Source organism: Oncorhynchus mykiss, chromosome 2 (genome assembly GCF_057628025.1).
Source record: "Oncorhynchus mykiss isolate SJ-2025 chromosome 2, ASM5762802v1, whole genome shotgun sequence".
Taxonomy (NCBI): domain Eukaryota; kingdom Metazoa; phylum Chordata; class Actinopteri; order Salmoniformes; family Salmonidae; genus Oncorhynchus; species Oncorhynchus mykiss.
In genome coordinates this window covers 40372072-40391485 of record NC_143023.1, presented here as the reverse complement: position 1 = coordinate 40391485, position 19414 = coordinate 40372072, and the positions used below count along the sequence as shown (strand labels likewise).

Sequence of the window (19414 nt, the reverse complement as noted above, 5' to 3'; positions counted from 1 at the left end):
TCTGGACAACCGCTCGCTCTCTGTCTCTTTTTTCTCTGTCACTCTCTTCTCTCTGTCTCTTCTCTCTGTCTCGCTCTCACACTCCTCTCCTCTCCAGTTAATGTCACCTCTTCCGGCTCTTACTGAATAGTTGAGTAGAGTATAGGACAGTACAGTACTGTAGAGTTTAGTACAGTAGAGCACACTACAGAGTACAGCGTAATTTACTGTACTGAACTCTGCTGTGCTGTACTCTACTCTATTGTGCTCTACTCTGATGTCTAAACTTGTGTAACATAGACGTCTATGATTGGTTCAGAGTTGGTCTTTTCCGTACCAACCAAATGTGGTCTTTTTTGGGGGGTTTGGAGCTCATTAGAATAATAGTCAATGTGTAGAATAATACCCAAACAATCAGGTGTTAATCCACTTCACTTACTGTAGTTCAATAAGCAAAATGTATTTTTTTCAAACTCAAGGTGTCATCGTATTTGACACCCCATTATTTTTTGCAAACATCTTTGAATCTTAATTCAGAGTAGATATTTAAGAGAGATTTTGGAAAACTTCAAAACATAAAAAACGGAGGGAGATTGTACCGTCATTCTGTTATAAAACTCTACATCTGCGCTGTTCTTCAAGTAGACATGTTTTAGTAAAATGTTCAGTGGACATTTTTGAAAGTAGTCCTTCTGCTTAGAGTTCTATAGTTTGTTTTCATTTGGCATACATTTTAAAGTGAGTCATCATTATTTTACCATGGAATTACCCATAGTCAATCATTTACATGAGGATCTCACTGCTATCATTAGTTATTATGTGGTTTCAGGGAGAGTTGTCTCCATCCATGAGAGTGGAGCAGAGGTTGCAGGGAAATATGCTCAAATTTTGTGCCTCTCTGTTTTCAGTGTAGCCGGGGGGCTCTGTGTAATATTGAAGGAACTCAGGGGACTCTAAAGATGGCATGGGTTCTGTTGAAATTGAACATGGACCGTAACTGGAACATTTGACACAGTCCAAAGACCTGGCAGTTTTTCCATTGGCATTTCAATGTCAGATCAGCAGCTAAACAGTGATATTTGAGCTTTGGTTAGTTGCTCCTGTGGACAGTTCCTTTATGAATTAGAGTAGATGCTAAAGTAAAGTCATGTTGATGGGGGGTCTTAATTAAGTTACTTTTACTGGGTCAATAGTTCTGCAGTGATGATCATGGTTTTGTAATGCAGATGTCAAGCAGTGCCGGACGATTTGAAATAATATAGCACCAGGTTTGACACAGTACACCTGTGCCGCTGCAGGTGAAATGAGGTTTTATTAATGGGAGTGGTTCTGATTGTACCTATTCACCCTGTTGTGGTATAGCATAAATGAACACTTAAAGAGAAGGTTGTCGTCTCCAATGTTACAGGCCAGATTTAGAGTGGATTACTGTTTGCGTGTCCTCTCACTATTCCCCCAAGCCTGAACAGGGATAGCTCTCATACGGGTGTGTGAGATGGCGTCTAGCCTATACATTTCAGTGTGTTGATAAGGGATCTTCCTTCCTTCGTTTTATCTTCCACTTCCACATGACTTGGGATTTCTGGTCTGTCTGGTTCGGAACTGGGTGTGGCACGGGGATTTTATTCCTCCCCAGCTTCACTTTCCATCCTTCCCACCATCTCTCTGTATGTCTATTACTCTATCCTTCCCCTTTCCCCCTCTCCCCCTTCTCTCTTTCTCTCTTTCTAGCTCTCCCTCTCTGCCGCCATCTCTACTTTAAAACTCACCATCACTCAAACTCTACTTGTTACAGGAATGTGTCTGAATGGTAGAGTTACACTGTGATTGGTTGAGCTATAATGAAGTGGATGCCGGTGCCCTGCAACCATTGGCTGAGTCATGGTGAACGAGAGGACTGTGCTGTGCAGTGATTTGCAGAGACACAGCCCTCAGTGAAAAGCCGGCTTTAGGCGGAGGGAGGAAGGGAGGGGCTTCCCACAGTGTATATTCCTGTACACACAGGGTGTGTGTGTGTGCATGTGTATTTGAGAAGGACCCAAACACAGCAGCCTCTCCCGGCAAGCAGCACTACAGAGACAGAAAGAAAGAGAGCAAGAAGAGGGAGACAGAGATTGGGCAGTTCCTAAGCCTGTAGAGGAGTAGCCAGGACTCACAGACACTTGCAAAGTCAACTTGAGGCAGAGGTACACAGTAGGAGCTGCACCGAGAACTGGCATCAACATCATCACTGTCATCAACATCACAGAGAACTGTCATCAACCATCAACAGGAGGCCAGAGAGTCCAAATGGATGGCCACAGGTCCATTCAGCAGGAGATCACTTCTCTCAAAGGTACTTTATATCTGGACCGGGGGCAGACTTTACTTTGTACTGTCACTGCAGAGTTACAGTATACTTGTATCGGGAGAGTTTACAGAGGGACTCTCTGTGAGTGCTTCATTGTACTTAACCAGGGACAGAGACAAAGACTGTACAGACACAGACAGACTGACAGAGAGAGAGAGAGAGAGAGAGAGACAGCGGGAAGGCAAATGGCAATTCCATGGTAACAGAGTGACATTGAGACTCTGATTTTTCACTTTAAAATGTATGTTGAATAAAAACCAATGATTTTTACAAAGTTAAACAAACCATACAAATCTATGCAGAATTTCCACTGAAAGTTTTACAAAACACATTTACTATAAGTAAACTCCAGATGCAAAGTTTGGTAACAGAATGGCGGCACAAACAGCACAAACCGTCAATCTGTTACCAAACTTTGCGTCTGCACTGTTCTTAGAATATTCTGTGGACATTGTTAAAAGTAATCCTTGTGCATAGAGTTGTATGGTTTGTTTAACTTTACAGTCATTGGTTTTAGTTTGACATACATTTTAAAGTGAAAAATCTGTCTCAGTTGTCACTCTGTTACTGTGGAATTGCCCCAAAGCAACATTGTTTTTGTTTTTGAGGCAGTCTGGGAGGGAGGGGCGTCCGGCAATGGCATTGTTTTCAGAGCAGTGGGGGGAGTTATGGGAGAATATCTCCCAGCTCAGACATTTATACTGAGGTCCTGCATGTGTGTTTCAGAGAGCGAAAGAATGTGTGTGTGTGTGTGTGTGTGTGTGTGTGTGTGTGTGTGTGTGTGTGTGTGTGTGTGTGTGTGTGTGTGTGTGTGTGTGTGTGTGTGTGTGTGTGCGTGTGTGTGCGTGTGTGTGAGAGCGAGAGAGAAAAGATGGACTGCGAGAAGACATACAGGGAAAGAGTGTCTGTTTGTGTCTCTTAAGTCTGCATTGTTTGTATAGAAATGCTACAATGTCGTTGCTTCGACTGACCTGTCACCTGACGGACACCTGCAGTCCTAGAGGAGTTAGTGTGTAGTTGTGTGCTGACGGGTGTCATGGTAGCGCTAGCATCTCCACCTCTAATTTCCTATGCAAACCCATCAGGCAAATCTGACTTGCAGCTTACCAGCTGTTAGTACTACTACGGCTAACCATTTAGAGATTTGTATTGTCTTTTCTTTAGGTCTATGTAAACGTGCTGGAGTAACCAGTCTTCTAAAGAATACTTCCCCATTACAGTTTCTGTTGTCATGATGTGACAACAGACATGTGATTTCATCAGCAAAACAATGCTAAGTATGTCGACCTACAACTATCTGCCACCATTTATTTGTATTATTCTGAATAGGGACAACTGTGGGACAATTAGCATGGCCATAGCCTAAATGATGAGCGTTTTGATGAGGATGACGTTGTCCACGGTACTTACTTGCTTGTTTGCCACGTGTGTGTGTGTGTGTGTGTGTGTGTGTGTGTGTGTGTGTGTGTGAGTGTGAGTGAGTGAGTGAGTGAGTGAGTGAGTGAGTGAGTGAGTGAGTGAGTGAAAGATGAGGTCATTCAGTAATAATCCTGTGGAGCACCAGACAGTGGTGTGACCTAATGATGTCATGACGGGCACTCCTTGACCCTGCTACTCGGCCAGCAGAGCTGAGATGACATTTCACCAGGGGGTGTGAGAGCAAAGGCAAGGTGTTTGTGTGTGTGTGTGCACATGTGCGTGTGATCTTAATTGAATTGAGTGAGGATACAGTAAATCCACCAACCTCACGCTGACACAAATGCAGTTCTCCCACACCCATGGGAGGACTGTCGTTGAGCGGGCAATAGACTTTGACTCCTGTCTTAGTCTGGCTTAAGCACTCCTCTCAGCCACTGTGTTCATCGGAAGTCCAGGATCAATCGCTCTGTATAATTACAGACATGTCACTCGCTCTCTCTGGCGCCCCGTCCCTAGGCTAGCCTGTTAACACTGGCATGCTAATAGAACACGTTGGGTCTCGCCGTGGTGCTACATATGGGCAAGGCCTACTGATACGTTTTAGATGACACCTTGTCATCAATGCCCATCGGTTAGATGGAGAAATTTGCAGAGTCCTGGTGAAGAGGCAGGGAGGAGTGGGCATTAGGCTAGTTCTCTTTCAGCACTGGGATAGAGATACTGAACGAATTAGTGACACGTGATCTTGATCAGTCTTAAGCCTACTTGTGTGTTTGTGTGTGTTTACTGCGTTTTGAGTGTGCCTGCATGAGTGCATTGGTGTGTGTGTGTGTGTGTTTGTATGTTACATTATATATAATATGTGCATCAATGAGTGCTGTAAGAGGGTGTGTTGCCAGGAAGTGGCTCCTAGATGGGTGGTTAATCTCATCCCCCCCCTTCATCACCAACACAGCAGCCTCTCATATATCAGCACTCCGGAACCGCCTATCGATTTCAGTCTGAGCTGGACTTCCTGATGGAGATCTACAGCCATATAAACCCACTGTAGCCCATTTAGATGGCTCTAACCCAATGTACTAGAGCCATCTAAATATATAGCTCTGCACCGTACTGTATGATGAATAGCTGCTTTATGGCTGGCCTGGGGAAGAGGGGGAGAATATCCAGCTTCTCCCTCTCGTCTTCTCCCTCTAGTCTAAATCTGATGCTGTCATATTATATTGTAGAATATTTAGACTCTACCAATGAGGGATGATGCCATTGTGTGTGTTTAAAAATGCCAGGGTATCTTGGAACCTAAAATAGTGTATTGATGCTTTGGACGGTCTAAAAAAACTCCCCATATTTCCGAGTAAATACCAAGTGAGCAGCGGACTGCGAGGCTAAGCATTTGCGTGAGGAAGGACGATCCGCTCATGTGCTGGATGTGCCACTTGACTATTTGATAGGCTGTGAATCTCTGAAATAAAAGAGCCTTCAGCGGTATGGGATAGGTTTTTGATTTAAACTGTCAAAACTCAGTCCATTAAACCATTGTAATGCAGCTGTGCAGAGAGCTGGTCAGACCCAAACACAATTGAAATGCGTGAACGCACGCACGCGCACACACGCACACACTGAACGAAGGGTGTTGCTGACGAAAGGAAACACCTCTGATTACACAGGAAATGTTCCAACGACATGTGTGTGTACTTCACCTCCCATATACTGTATGTGTCAAGAAGAAGTTATGGAGAAGATTACTGTTAATAGGTTAAAAAGAACAAGGTTCATATGCTGCTCAAAGCATAGGTCTATTAGGGGAAAAAAACAGACAGTAAATCAGGAATGACTCCAGGAAATATCCTGTATATATCATAAATAGCATCAATAAAAAATAGTAAATCTTGCCTTTATTTTAAGCAAAATAGTGTCTCTGCACATCCTTCAACTAGCCTAGGAGCACTCTCTGAACCTCTCACACACAGTGAACAGCTATTTTTACTTATTTTTACTATTTCCTACATTGTAGAATAATAGTGAAGACATCAAAACTATGAAATAACACATGGAATCATGTAGTAACCAAAAAAGTGTTAAACAAATCAAACTATATTTTATTTGTTAGATTCCTCTAACTTTGACTTGGTGACAGCTTTGCACACTCTTGGCATTCTCTCAACCAGCTTCACCTGGAATGCTTTTCCAACAGTCTTGAAGGTGTTCCCACATATGCCGAGGACTTGTTGGCTGCTTTTCCTTCACGCTGCGGTCCAACTCATCCCAAACCATCTCAATTTGGGTTGAGGTCGGGTAATTGTGGAGGCCAGGTCATCTGATGCAGCACTCCATCACTCTCCTTCTTGGTCAAATAGCCCTTACACAACCTGGAGGTGTGTTGGGTCATTGTCCTGTTGAAAAACATATGATGGTCCCACTAAGCGCAAACCAGATGGGATGGCGTATTGCTGCAGAACTCAGTCTCCTATGAACAGTTGATGTTGATGTGTCTGTTACTTGAACTCTGTGAAGCATTTACTTGGGCTGCAATTTCTGAGGCTGGTAACTCTAATGAACATATCCTCTGCAGTAGAGGTAACTCTGGGTCTTCCTTTCCTGTGGCGGTCCTCATGAGAGTCAGTTTCATCATAGCGCTTGAGTGTTTTTGTCACTGCACTTGAAGAAACTTTCAAAGTTCTTGAAATTTTCCGTATTGACTGACCTTCATGTATTAAAGTAATGATGGACTGTCATTTCGCCTTGCTTATTTGAGCTGTTCTTGCCGTAATATGGACTTGGTCTTTTACCAAATAGGGCTATCTTCTGTATACCACCCCTACCTTGTCACAACACAACTGATTGGCTCAAACGCATTAAGAAGAAAATAAATTCCACAAATTAACTTTTAACAATGCACTGCTAATTGAAATGCATTCCAGGTGACCACCTCATGAAGCTGGTTGAGAGAATACCAAGACATTTGTTTAACACTTTTTTTTGGTTACTACATGATTCCATATGTGTTATTTCATAGTTTTGATGTCTTCACTATTATTCTACATTGTAGAAAACAGTACAAATAAAGCAAAACCCTTGAATGAGTAGGTGTGTCCAAACTTTTGACTGGTACTGTATATGTATTTTTTGTTGTTGCTATGTCTTTGTTGCAAATGCTTTACGGCCAAACTGGTGGCAGTTGTGAAAAAATACAATAGTTGGAAGAGCTGCAGAGTTAATTGAAAATAATATTTATTATATTATTATTATATTTGATTTAGATGCTTTTTTTAAAAAATGAAGTAGGTTATTTTCTCTTGAACCATATGGTCTATTCACTAGAAAGTCATGGACAATATGGACACAGATTAAAACATATATACTATATATTAATACATTATTTTTAAGGTATTCAAGTATCATTTACTAAAATTACCATGGATTGCCATAGTTTACCTGTTAATTACCTAAATTATCAAAGATTCCGGCAGGGGTGTTTCTAGAATTTGCAGATACTGGGGGCATAGCCCAAAGCCAGTAGAGGTTCTGGAGGCATCATTGACAGATCAGAACATTTGAGAGTTTTGATATTTTTCAAGTAACTTACACCTTTCCACCTGCCACAACAGACGTTGCCAGTACTCAATTACAGTGGCTACTGTGGGTCTCTACCCTGGAACATACACTGTAGATGTATTGCCAAAAAACTCCATACCACTCAACGACTTCAAACATAGGCTCTGACCCGTCCAATGAGACAAACGGAGTAATCCTACTGACGTTAGAATCCACAGAGCAGCTTGAAGTGATAGTCTACTGTGTGCTCAACACACCTCTGTTTGCCCTCTTCTGTCACTTTCTATGTGTCTTGTCTGTTGCTGTCTCAGGTTCTTGTAATGTTACGGTCTTCTTTATCTGTCCTCTTCTGTTATGGCCTGTTCTGTTCTTCTGGTCTCTATCTCCATCATATTGGGGTGACAGCGTAGCCTAGTGGTTAGAGCGTTGGACTAGTAATCGAAAGGTTGCAAGTTTGAATCCCTGAGCTGACAAGGTACAAATCTGTCATTCTGCCCCTGAACAAGGCAGTTAACCCACTGTTCCTAGATTGTCATTGAAAATAAGAATTTGCTCTTAACTGACTTATCATATTCTTCTTGTCTGGTGTGTCTCTTTTAGTTTTGTAGTCTAAAACAGTCAAGGAGATACTGGGGTAGCTTAACTTGTTTTGAGCCTGTGTCTGGGTCACTGAAATCATTCTCTTCCCTACCAAGTGTTCCACTAGCCTGCTGTTCTCATCTGTCCTCCTCCTTGTTGAATTTGCAAGATAGCAAGCATATTTAAAGGGTGACTGTACTTCCTAATTTGGCCTCGCTTTAGATTTGGTTAATTAAGAAATGCTAGTGGCCATTACTGAATTCAAATGAGTTGGTTTCGGGGTGTGGTTTGATGTGGGTGGTGTATGTGTGTGTGTGTGTGTGTGTGTGTTCGCAGGTGGGAATAGTTAGCCAAATTATTACAACAATTGGCTTCAGCCAGCTGGTGTGCGACTTGACTTTTACTTTGGATGGCCTATCTCAGGGGCTAGTTAGGGACCGTCAATAAATGATGCAATGTAAATGAGACAAAATTTTCATGTTGCACACTTTTTTAGTTTTCTCATGAAATGCTTTCAATATTTGTAAATTACTTGTGTGCTGCCAGCTGTGGGAATGTGGGCAGGATTGAAACGAACCCAACCTTAATTTATGTTGTGATGCAGTCACGACCACAAGTCTCTCACAAAACTCTCACATTTTTTTGGGGACAAATGATCCTATTTACACTTTGTAGTCCATTTTGACACTATAATAAATGTTTCGGACTCATATCGATGCCACATAGGCTGTTTTTTAAATGATAAGTTGTATTTTAGGTGCATTTGAAAGTTACTGCATACTGACATGACCAGGGCAACTCAACTGTAAAGAAAAGTGTCCGCATAACCGAGCAACACAACTCCAAACATGACAGATAAGAAGCTATATAGCCCCTAGGCTATATCAATATAAAGAGACAGGAGAACCAAAACATTTTACCTGTAGAATGGAATAATACCTTTATGATTTATTTAGTCAGTTCTACCAACTAATATGAGATTGTAAAATTACATAACATTTGAAGACACATAACTATCTACAAGTAACTGTAAAAATGATGGGGGAAAATGTAGTAAATTAGGGATACAAAGTACTTTCAAAGCAGGCGCTTCCATACAGGTGTGGTTCCTAAATTAATTAAGCAATTACCATCCCATAATGCTAAGGGTCATGTATAAAGTTGACCATTGTTTTGACTACCTTGGCTAGAAGAAGAGAGCTCAGTGACTTGGAAAGAGGAGTCTCAAAGTAGCATAGTTGGTGTGTGTGTGTCTCAGCCACCAGATCTCAACCCAGTTGAACACTTATTGGAGATTCTGGAGCGGAGCCTGAGACAGCGTTTTCCACCACCATCAACAAAACACCAAATGATGGTATTTCTCAATGAAGAATGTTGGCGCATTGAAGCTGTTCTGGCGGCTCATGGTGACCCTACGCTCTATTAAGACACCATGTTGGTGTTTCCTTTATTTTGTCAGTTACCAGTATTTTCAATGTTTTGTTCACCTACAATCTAACCACAAAACTGGCCATATTGTCCCCTCTCTTTCTGGCTGACCTCCCCTTTCCCTGATATACATGGAGTACACAGCGCAATCAAATGCTTATTTGCAGGTTAACCTCTCGGCAATGCAACAAGAATAGAATAAGTAAGTACCCACTGGGCACAGAGGTCAATTCAACGTCTATTCCACATTGGTTCAACGTAACTTAACTGAAAGGTAACTTAACTGAAATGTGGAAACAACATTGATTCATCCAGTTTCTGCCCAGTGGGCAGCTAAGTGAATAAAATGAGTAATACAAATAAAAGCTCTGAAATAATTTCACAAATGTAATGTTTTTTTTCAAATATATATATATTTTTTACAAATAGTTACAAAGCCTATATGGAAATTACAGACATGAGCCAAACATGTTTACCTGTAGAATGGAATAGGTTATAAGAGCTCTGTTAGAGGAATTTAATTCCTATATGTTCGTTAACCAATTCAATTATAACAAAGCAAAACACAATAGCGTTTATTCCCGAGAGCTCTGGTCATAATACCATGTACATTGGTTTATATACCTCACATTTCGTCATAAATGTCCCTCCTCCTCTCCTCTCCTCCTTTCAGATACAATGGCAATATAGTTCACATTGTCTGCCACCTGTTAAACAATCCACTACAAGCCCAAGGTCTCTCCCCTCCCTGGGTAGGGACAGAATGTCCTGTAAGGAACACAGTATTCCAGCCGGTCTGACGATAGCTCCATTCGTTTCTAACAAGGAACAGAAAGTCCTTGTTCTAATTCTTGACTAAAACTACACACCTCATATTCAGTATTATGATTATAATAAGATTAATACATTCATACAGTAACATAGTAGTATTCTGTTTAGTTATAATTCTAATCTGAATGTATACATAATTTAGTCATTATTCATAAAAATCCCATAACAACCTCTATGATTCATTTCATTTTGTCAGTTCTTCCACCTCAATATTGCCCATTTTTAACCAGGTTAAATGTAAAATTGTAGTAATGTTCAGCTTCCTTTCACAGGGGGCCGCTGTGCCACTGTCAGAAGATATGTGCTTCTGTCAGAAAAACTTTATTTAATCTCTTCGGTCTCAGCTAGCGAGCCAGCCAGTAGCTACCAAAGTGGCTAGCCAGCCAAGCCAGCTACAGATACTAAATAAACACTTTTCCTAATATCATGACTTATATCAACATGCTTAGCTTGCCCATTCACTAAATATACTGTTAAATCATGTTTATTGACACTGGTCAAATACAGCGGGTGTTGCACGTTTGTAAATTCATCAGTTATTCTGCCCTATGGCACATTCAGATGAGAGTGCTCTGAAATCGGAGTAGATAGCCAGAGTGAATTTGTGAACGCAAGAGATATGCTAATTGGACAACAGTTGTTCAAGTTCTTGCTAGCTAACCAAATGACACCTGCATCTCTAGCTAATGTTAGGCTCTGTGTTTTTAGCTTGCTACATAAATAGATACGCTAGCCTATCAGCGACGTTATGACTGACGTGATCATTGCCGTCCCACCTGCCCATAAGAAGTTAAAGCACTGTCAGTTCCACTTTAACGAAACATCTAGGCTGAACCCCTGTCATGTTTGACAAACATAATGTAAGATTAATATTAACATCGAAAGGCTTCGTTAGACATACTCAATGCACTGTTTGTTTCGATAGGAGAGAAAGGCCATTGCCTGTTGCACACTGCAACCCCACCCACCTTGCTATCTGAGCGGAGGCTATGACTACTTTACTTAACCATAAACGGAATTGTTTAAAACCTGGAGAAAAAAATCATTTTTCTTTTACCGTGTTCTGACCATAGGAATGTTAACAGCACTATTTTATAAACTCTTCCTCATATGCCATTGAAACCAGTATTTATCTCATGTTCTCAACTTTCTTTTGTTGTCCAGCATCCAAAGACAATCAAATAAAATAAAATCTATTTATATAGCCCTTCTAACATTAGCTGATATATCAAAGTGCTGTACAGAAACCCAGCCTAAAACCCCAAACAGCAAGCAATGCAGGTGTAGAAGCACGTTGGCTAGGAAAAACTCCCTAGAAAGGCCAAAACCTAGGAAGAAACCTAGAGAGGAACCAGGCTATGAGGGGTGGCCAGTCCTCTTCTGGCGGTGCTGGGTGGAGATTATAACAGAACATGGCCAAGATGTTCAAATTTTCATAAATGACCAGCAGGGTCAAATAATAGTAATCACAGTGAACAGGTCAAGGTTCCATAGCCGCAGGAAGAACAGTTGAAACTGGAGCAGCAGCACGGCCAGGTGGACTGGGGACAACAAGGAGTCATCATGCCATGTAGTCCTGAGGCATGGTCCTAGGGCTCAAGTCCTCCGAAAGAAAGAGAGAAAGAGAGAATTAGAGAGAGCATACTTAAATTCACACAGGACCGGATAAGACAGGAGAAATACTCCAGATATAACAGACTGACCGTAGCCACATAAACTAGACACATAAACTACTGCAGCATAAATACTGGAGGCTGAGACAGGAGGGGTCAGGAGAAACTGTGGCCCCATCCAATGATACCCCCAGACAGGGCCAAACAGGCAGGATATAACCCCACCCACTTTGCCAAAGCACAGCCCCCACACCACTAGAGGGATATCTTCAACCACCAACTTACCATCCTGAGACAAGGCCGAGTATAGCCCACAAAGATCTCCGCCACGGCACAACCCAAGGTGGTTGTCAACCCAGACAGGAAGACCACGTCAGTAACTCAACCGATTCAAGTGACGCACCCCTCCTAGGGACGGCAAGGAAGAGCACCAGTAAGCCAGTGACTCAGCCCCTGTAATAGGTTAGGGGCAGAGAATCCTAGTGGAGAGAGGGGAACCGGCCAGGCAGAGACAGCAAGGGCGGTTCGTTGCTCCAGTGCCTTTCCGTTCACCTTCACACTCCTGGGCCAGGCTACACTCAATCATAGGACCTACTGAAGAGATGATTCTTCAATAAAGACTTAAAGGTTGAGACCGAGTCTGCGTCTCTCACACGGGTAGGCAGACCATTCCATAAAATAAAAATGGAGCTCTATAGGAGAAAGCCCTGCCTCCAGCTGTTTGCTTAATAATTCTAGGGACAATTAGGAGGCCTGCGTCTTGTGACCGTAGCGTACGTGTAGGTATGTACGGCAGGACCAAACCGGAAAGATAGGTAGGAGCAAGCCCATGTAATGCTTTGTAGGTTAGCAGTAAAACCTTGAAATCAGCCCTTGCCTTAACAGGAAGCCAGTGTGATCAAATTCTTTGGTTCTAATCAGGATTCTAGCAGCCGTATTTAGCACTAACTGAAGTTTATTTAGTGCTTTATCCGGGTAGCCAGAAAGTAGAGCATTGCAGTATTCTAACCTAGAAGTAACAAAACCATGGATACATTTTTCAGCATAATTTTTGGACAGAAAATTTCAGATTTTTGCAATGTTACATAGATGGAAAAAAGCTGTCCTTGAAACAGTCTTGATATGTTTGTCAAAAGAGAGATCAGAGTCCAGAGTAACACCGAGGTCCTTCACAGTTTTATTTGAGACGACTGTACAACCATCAAGATTAATTGTCAGATTCAACAGAAGATCTCTTTGTTTCTTGGGACCTAGAACAAGCATCTCTGTTTTGTTCGAGTTTAAAAGTAGGACGTTTGCAGCCATCCACTTCCTTATGTCTGAAACACAGGCTTCCAGCGAGGGCAATTTTGGGGCTTCACCATGTTTAATTGAAATGTACAGCTGTATATCATCCGCATAGCAGTGAAAGTTAACATTATGTTTTTCGAATTACATACCCAAGAGGTAAAAAAATCAATCGTCGTCCTAAAACAGAACCTTGAGGAACACCGAAATTTACTGTTGATTTGTCAAAGGACAAACCATTCCACAGAGACAAACTGATATCTTTCCGACACATGAGATCTTTACCAGGCCAGAACTTGTCCGTGTAGATCAATTTCGGTTTCCAATCTCTACAGAAGAATGTGGTGATTGATGGTATCAAAAGCAGCACTAAGGTCTAGGAGCACGAGGACAGATGCAGAGCCTCGGTTTGGCGCCATTAAAAGGTAATTTACCACCTTCACAAGTGCAGTCTCAGTGCTATGATGGGGTCTTAAACCAGACTACATTGTTTGTCTTCAGGACAACAGCAACAGCTTTTTTAATTTTTTATTTAGGAAATGGAATTTTCGATATAGGCCGATAGTTTTTGATATTTTCTGGGTCAGGGTTTGGCTTTTTCAAGAGAGGCTTTATTACTGCCACTTTTCGTGAGTTTGGTACACATCCGGTGGATAGAGAGCTGTTTATTATGTTCAACATAGGAGGGCCAAGCACAGGGAGCAGCTCTTTCAGCAGTTTAGTTGGAATAGGGTCCAGTATGCAGCTTGAAGGTTTAGAGGCCATGATTATTTTCATAATTGTGTCAAGAGATATAGTACTAAAACACTTGAGTGTCTCCCTTGATCCTAGGTCCTGGCAGAGTTGTGTAGACTCAGCACAACTGAGCTTTGGAGGAATATGCAGATTTAAAGAGGAGTCCGTAATTTGCTTTCTAATGATCATGATCTTTTCCTCAAAGAAGTTCATGAATTTATTACTGCTGAAGTGAAAGCCATCCTCTCTTGGGTAATGCTGCTTTTTAGTTAGCTTTGCCACAGTATCAAAAATAAATTTCGGATTGTTCTTATTTTCCTCAATTAAGTTGAAAAAATAGGATGATCGAGCAGCAGTGAGGCCTCTTCGATACTGCACGGTACTGTCTTTCCAAGCTAGTCGGAAGACTTCCAGTTTGGTGTGGCGCCATTTCTGTTCCAATTTTCTGGAAGCTTGCTTCAGACGTCGGGTATTTTCTGTATACCAGGGAGCTAGTTTCTTATGACAAATATTTTTAGTTTTTAGGGGTGCAACTGCATCTAGGGTATTGCGCAAGGTTAAATTGAGTTCCTCAGTTAGGTGGTTAACTGATTTTTGTCCTCTGACGTCCTATGGTAGGCAGAGGGAGTCTGGATGGGCATCAAGGAATCTTTGGGTTGTCTGAGAATTTATAACACGACTTTTGATCCTAGTCATTAATAGTCCATCTTTAGATCTTCCCTCTTTCAAAATTTCGAAAGGATATTTCTATCTCTGTCATATGAAATCACTCACATTTGCTGTGCGCTTTTGAGAACGGTGTTTTCCCGCTAATTGCATTTTGGAACATTTGCACTTATAGCCAGCCTACTGCCTTATGCGCATTGCTGTGTTTTATAATGTGAGGATATACCCTAATAGTTGTCATGACTTGCCCTGGGGGGAGGATCATAGCCCCCCCTCTCTCTCTCTCCACAGATTTATGACTTTACGACAGGTCATAAATACCTGGTAGAAACTGCCATGCAGTTTTGAGGGAAAGAGTCTACCAGAACAAAGCACTTCTCTTAGTTCAAAACTCCTAATCCCCAAAATGGGAGAACTCAACAATATTTCTACTTTTGAGAATGTGGGAATGGTCCGTGGACACTTAAGGGACACTTAATGAATATACATATATACTGTGTGTAGTGAATCCATTTGGTCTTTCCCGCTCTTTCTCAGTCCCTACCCCTTTCTGTTGTCTACCAAGCCGTCATATCGGTTTAGCCCACTAGGGACTTTTCTATCATTGTTAGTAACCAATATCTACTGTTTGTTTGTTATGTAATTCTGTGTGATTATTTAGTTAGTTAGTAAATATATAATTAAGCCCATTTGTATATCGCTGATTCATGATTTTAACTAGGGTTCGTGCAGATAGCCAAGGGTTTGCGATGTTCAGTAATGAGAATTGATGAGAAAATTAAGAATCATTAATGGAAGACTAACTGATAAGATATTAAAATATCTGAAGAGTTATATTCATGAAATTATAACTCTAATGCTAAACTTTTTCCCGTGGTGCCCCGACTTCCTAGTTAATTCATGTTTACATTATTTGTTTAATCACGTAATGATTAAACTTAGTAAATTGATTTAATAATATACAGTCTTAGCATTTAATGATTAGTCCAGACACAACATAGTTGATCAACATTTTAAGCTAAACGTTCTGATCTGTTGCATCAGCCTCGTTGCGTTTTTTTTTTTTATGTACAGTGGTTGTATTAATTTGGGATCTATCGTCCCACAACATTCTCAGTCTGTTTGGAATATTTATTTCTCACACAGAATGACAAGCTGACCAAAATAATACAGTGGCAAAAAAAGTATGTGAACCCTTTGGAAATAGCTGGATTTCTGCATAAATTGGTCATAGAATTTGATCTGATCTTCATCTAGGTAACAACAACAGACAAACACAGTCTGCTTAAACTAATAACACTCAAACAATTTATACATTTTCATGTCTTTATTGAACACACCTTGTAAACATCCACAGTGCAGGGTGGGAAATGTTTTAATAACTGGTTGACCCTCCTTTGACAGCAATAACCTCAACCAAACGTCTTCTGTAGTTGCGGATCAGACCTGCACAATGGTCAAGAGGAATTTTGGACCATTCTTCTTTACAAAACTGTTTCAGTTCAGCAATATTCTTGGGATGTCTGGTGTGAACCGCTCTCTTGAGGTCATGCCACAGCATCTCAATCGGGTTGAGGTCAGGACTCTGACTGGGTCACTCTAGAAGGTGTATTTTCTTCCGTTGAAGCCATTCTGTTGTTTATTTACTTATGTGTTTTGGGTTGTTGTCTTGTTGCATCACCCAACTTCTGTTGAGCTTTAATTGGCGGACATTGTCATGCAAAATGTCTTGATGAACTTGGGAATTCATTTTTCCGTCGATGATAGCAAGCTGTCCAGGCCCTGAGGTAGCAAAACATTGCCAAACCATGATGCTCCCTCCACTATACTTTACAGTTGGGAGGAGGTTTTGATGTTGGTGTGCTGTGCCTTTGTTTCTCCACACATAGTGTTGTGTGTTCCTTCCAAACAACTCAACTGTAGTTTCATCTGTCCACAGAATATTTTGCCAGTTGCGCTGTGGAACATCCAGGGGCATTTTTGCAAATCTCAGACGTGCAGCAATGTTTTTTTTTGGACAGCAGTGGATTCTTCCGTGGTGTCCTCCCATGAACACCATTCTTATTTAGTGTTTTACGTATCGTAGACTGGCCAACAGTAACGTTAGCATGTTCCAGAGATTTATGCAAGTCTTTAGTTGACACTCTAGGATTCTTCTTAACCTCATAGAGCATTCTGCGCTGTGCTCTTGCAGTCATCTTTGCAGGACGGCCACTCCTAGGGAGAGTAGCAACAGTGCTGAACTTTCTCCATTTATAGACAATTTGTCTTACCGTGGACTAATGAACATCAAGGCTTTTAGAGATACTTTTGCAACCCTTTCCAGCTTTATGCAAGTCAACAATTCTTAATCTTAGGTCTTCTGATCTCTTGTTCGAGGTATGGTTCACATCAGGCAATGCTACTTGTGAGTAGCAAGCTCAAATGTTGGGACTCATTGACTGGACTCCAGGTTAGCTGACTCCTGACCCCAATTAGCTTTTGGAGAAGTCATTAGCCTAGGGGTTCACATACTTTTTCCAATTTACACTGTGAATGTTTAAATTCTGTAATCAATATAGACAAGAAAAATACAATAATTGGTGTGTTATTAGTTTAAGCACACTATGTTTGTCTATTGTTGTGACTTGAAGATCAGATCAAATTTGATGACCAATTAATGCAGAAATCCAGACAATTCCAAAGGGTTAACATATTTTTACTTGCCACTGTAGGTCAACTTTTGTACTATGGGGATAGTAGATTGACATAGGCTAGTGCTTTTGCTGTTCGTTACTCATCTTGTTGGCTGACGAACAGTAAATGTGGACAGTTCAGTATGTGCCTTGAAATTTGAAAAGGACACGTGCCGTTGCATCCCCAATGTGTCTGTCTTCACTTGTAGTCTTCTTCGGAGCTATGATACCTGTGAAAAGGACCCGATCACATGACAGGCGTTGGCTAATAACAATTGAGATATCTGAGAGAGTCACGTGGGTGAGAGGTGCTTTGGAGCGTGGTGATTGGCAGCTGGGAGAAGGGAATTATTATATTCATCCCAAGGGCACAACGGCTGCAAGGCATGGCCTTTTTTTAGGGGGCATTACGGCAACACAAGGGGCCATGGCCGACGATGCGGCCGGGAAATTCAAGGCCTGGTGAGTGGTCCACTACATTCTGAAATCTTAACCAATCACAGCAGGCAACGTGCCAGGATACTGGCCTTCTAGGCAGAGCTGCAACGAAAAAGCCATATCTCAGACTGGCCAATAAAAAGAAAAGATTAAGATGGGCAAAAGAACAAGACACAGAAGAATCTAAGTTTGAGGTGTTAGGATCACAAAGAAGATTTGTGTTGATTCAGCTGCGGGATCGGGGCACCACCAGTACAGAGCTTGCTCAGGAATGGCAGCAGGCTGCACGCACAGTGAGGCGAAGACTTTTGGAGGATGGCCTGGTGTCAAGAAGGGCAGCAAAGAAGCCACTTCTCTCCAGGTAAAACATCAGGGACAGACTGATATTCTGCAAAAGGTACAGGGATTGGACTGCTGAAGACTGGGGTAAAGTAATTTTCTCTGATGAATCCCATTTCCAATTGTGTGGGGCACCAGAAAAAAGCTTGTCCGGAGAAGACAAGGTGAGCGCTACCGTCAGTCCTGTGTCATGCCAACAGTAAAGCATCCTGAGACCATTCATGTGTGGGGTTGCTTCTCAGCCAAGAGAGTGGGCTCACTCACAATTTTGCCTAAGAACACAGCCATGAATAAAGAATGGTACCAACACATCCTCAGAGAGCAACTTCTCCCAACCATCCAGGAACAGTTTGGTGACGAACAATGCCTTTTCCAGCATGATGGAGCACCTTGCCATCAGGAAAAAGTGATAACTAAGCGGCTCGGGGAACAAAACATTGATATTTTGGGTCCATGGCCAGGAAACTCCCCAGACCTTAATCCCATTGAGAACTTGTGGTCAATCCTCAAGAGGCGGGTGGACAAACAAAAACCCACAAAGTCTGACAAACTCCAAGCATTGATTATGCAAGAATGGGCTGGTATCAGTCAGGATGTGGCCCAGAAGTTGATTGACAGCATTTCAGGGCAGATTGCAGAGGTCTTCATGTAATTGTCAATAAAAGCCATAGACACTTATGAAATGCCTGTAATTATACTTCAGTATTCCATAGTAACATCTGACAAATATATCTGAAGACACTGAAGCAGCAAACTTTGTGGAAATTAATATTTGTGTCATTCTCAAAACTTTTGGCCACGACTGTACACTATCATGTGGTTAAAGTAGGTGTGCCCATGCCTGGTAAGTCTGGATGCTATTGTTTATGATTTGATATATTATCTTCGTTGTAATTAAAAAGGTAGCTACTATGAAATTATTTTTCTTCTTAGCCATAAAGCTCTAACTGCCCTCATCTGGCTGGGTTATAATATAATAAGGTATGCTATACACGTTATGGTTCCAGTGGGTATTGAACCAACAACCCTGGTGTTGCTAGTGCCACACTATTACCAACTGAGCCACAGTTAGCCCCTGTTAGCTCCATGTGATTGTGTGGATTGTTTGCACTGGGTTGTGCCCTCACACTGTGCTGGGCTCGTCCCTGAATGGCAAGCAGGGTGGCATAAAATACCTCAGCCTCTTTCAGAATCTAAGTGCTGAGACTTGACCTAGTTTTGCTGAGAAATGTTGGTGGGCCTAACCCCCTCTCACTATTGTATACGCCTAAAAAAACTCATAATGCCAAATGACTAGACTTTTAAAGTCAATCAAACACAAATTGGTACTTTACTGAGCAGAGGTCTTGAATCTCAATGTAATTTGTATTTTACGTAGGTGTTACTCAGGCTAAGGGTAAAGCCTCAACAAACAGACAAGTATCAATATGCAAGGAGTTTGGGATGGTTATTTTCTCCTGACAGAATTTATTCAACTTCAGTAGTTTAGTGTAGCCTATGTTCTTTGACAATGTCAACCT

At 41.7% G+C, this 19414-nt stretch overlaps 1 protein-coding gene across 12 annotated transcripts in view; it reads left to right on the top strand.

Moving 5' to 3' along the window:
• LOC110489723 (plectin) overlaps positions 1-19414 on the top strand; it is a 190364-nt gene that overhangs the window by 46715 nt on the left and 124235 nt on the right. For 3 of the 12 annotated variants that reach the window (XM_090199674.1, XM_090199639.1, XM_090199633.1), the window contains exon 1: positions 1896-2314. The exons of the other annotated variants lie outside the window; for them this stretch is intronic. In XM_090199674.1, the coding sequence (XP_090055800.1) occupies positions 2269-2314 (46 nt within the window). In that variant the 5' untranslated portion in view covers positions 1896-2268. Of the gene's footprint in view, positions 1-1895; positions 2315-19414 lie in introns of those variants that run through there. 12 annotated transcript variants of the gene reach the window in all.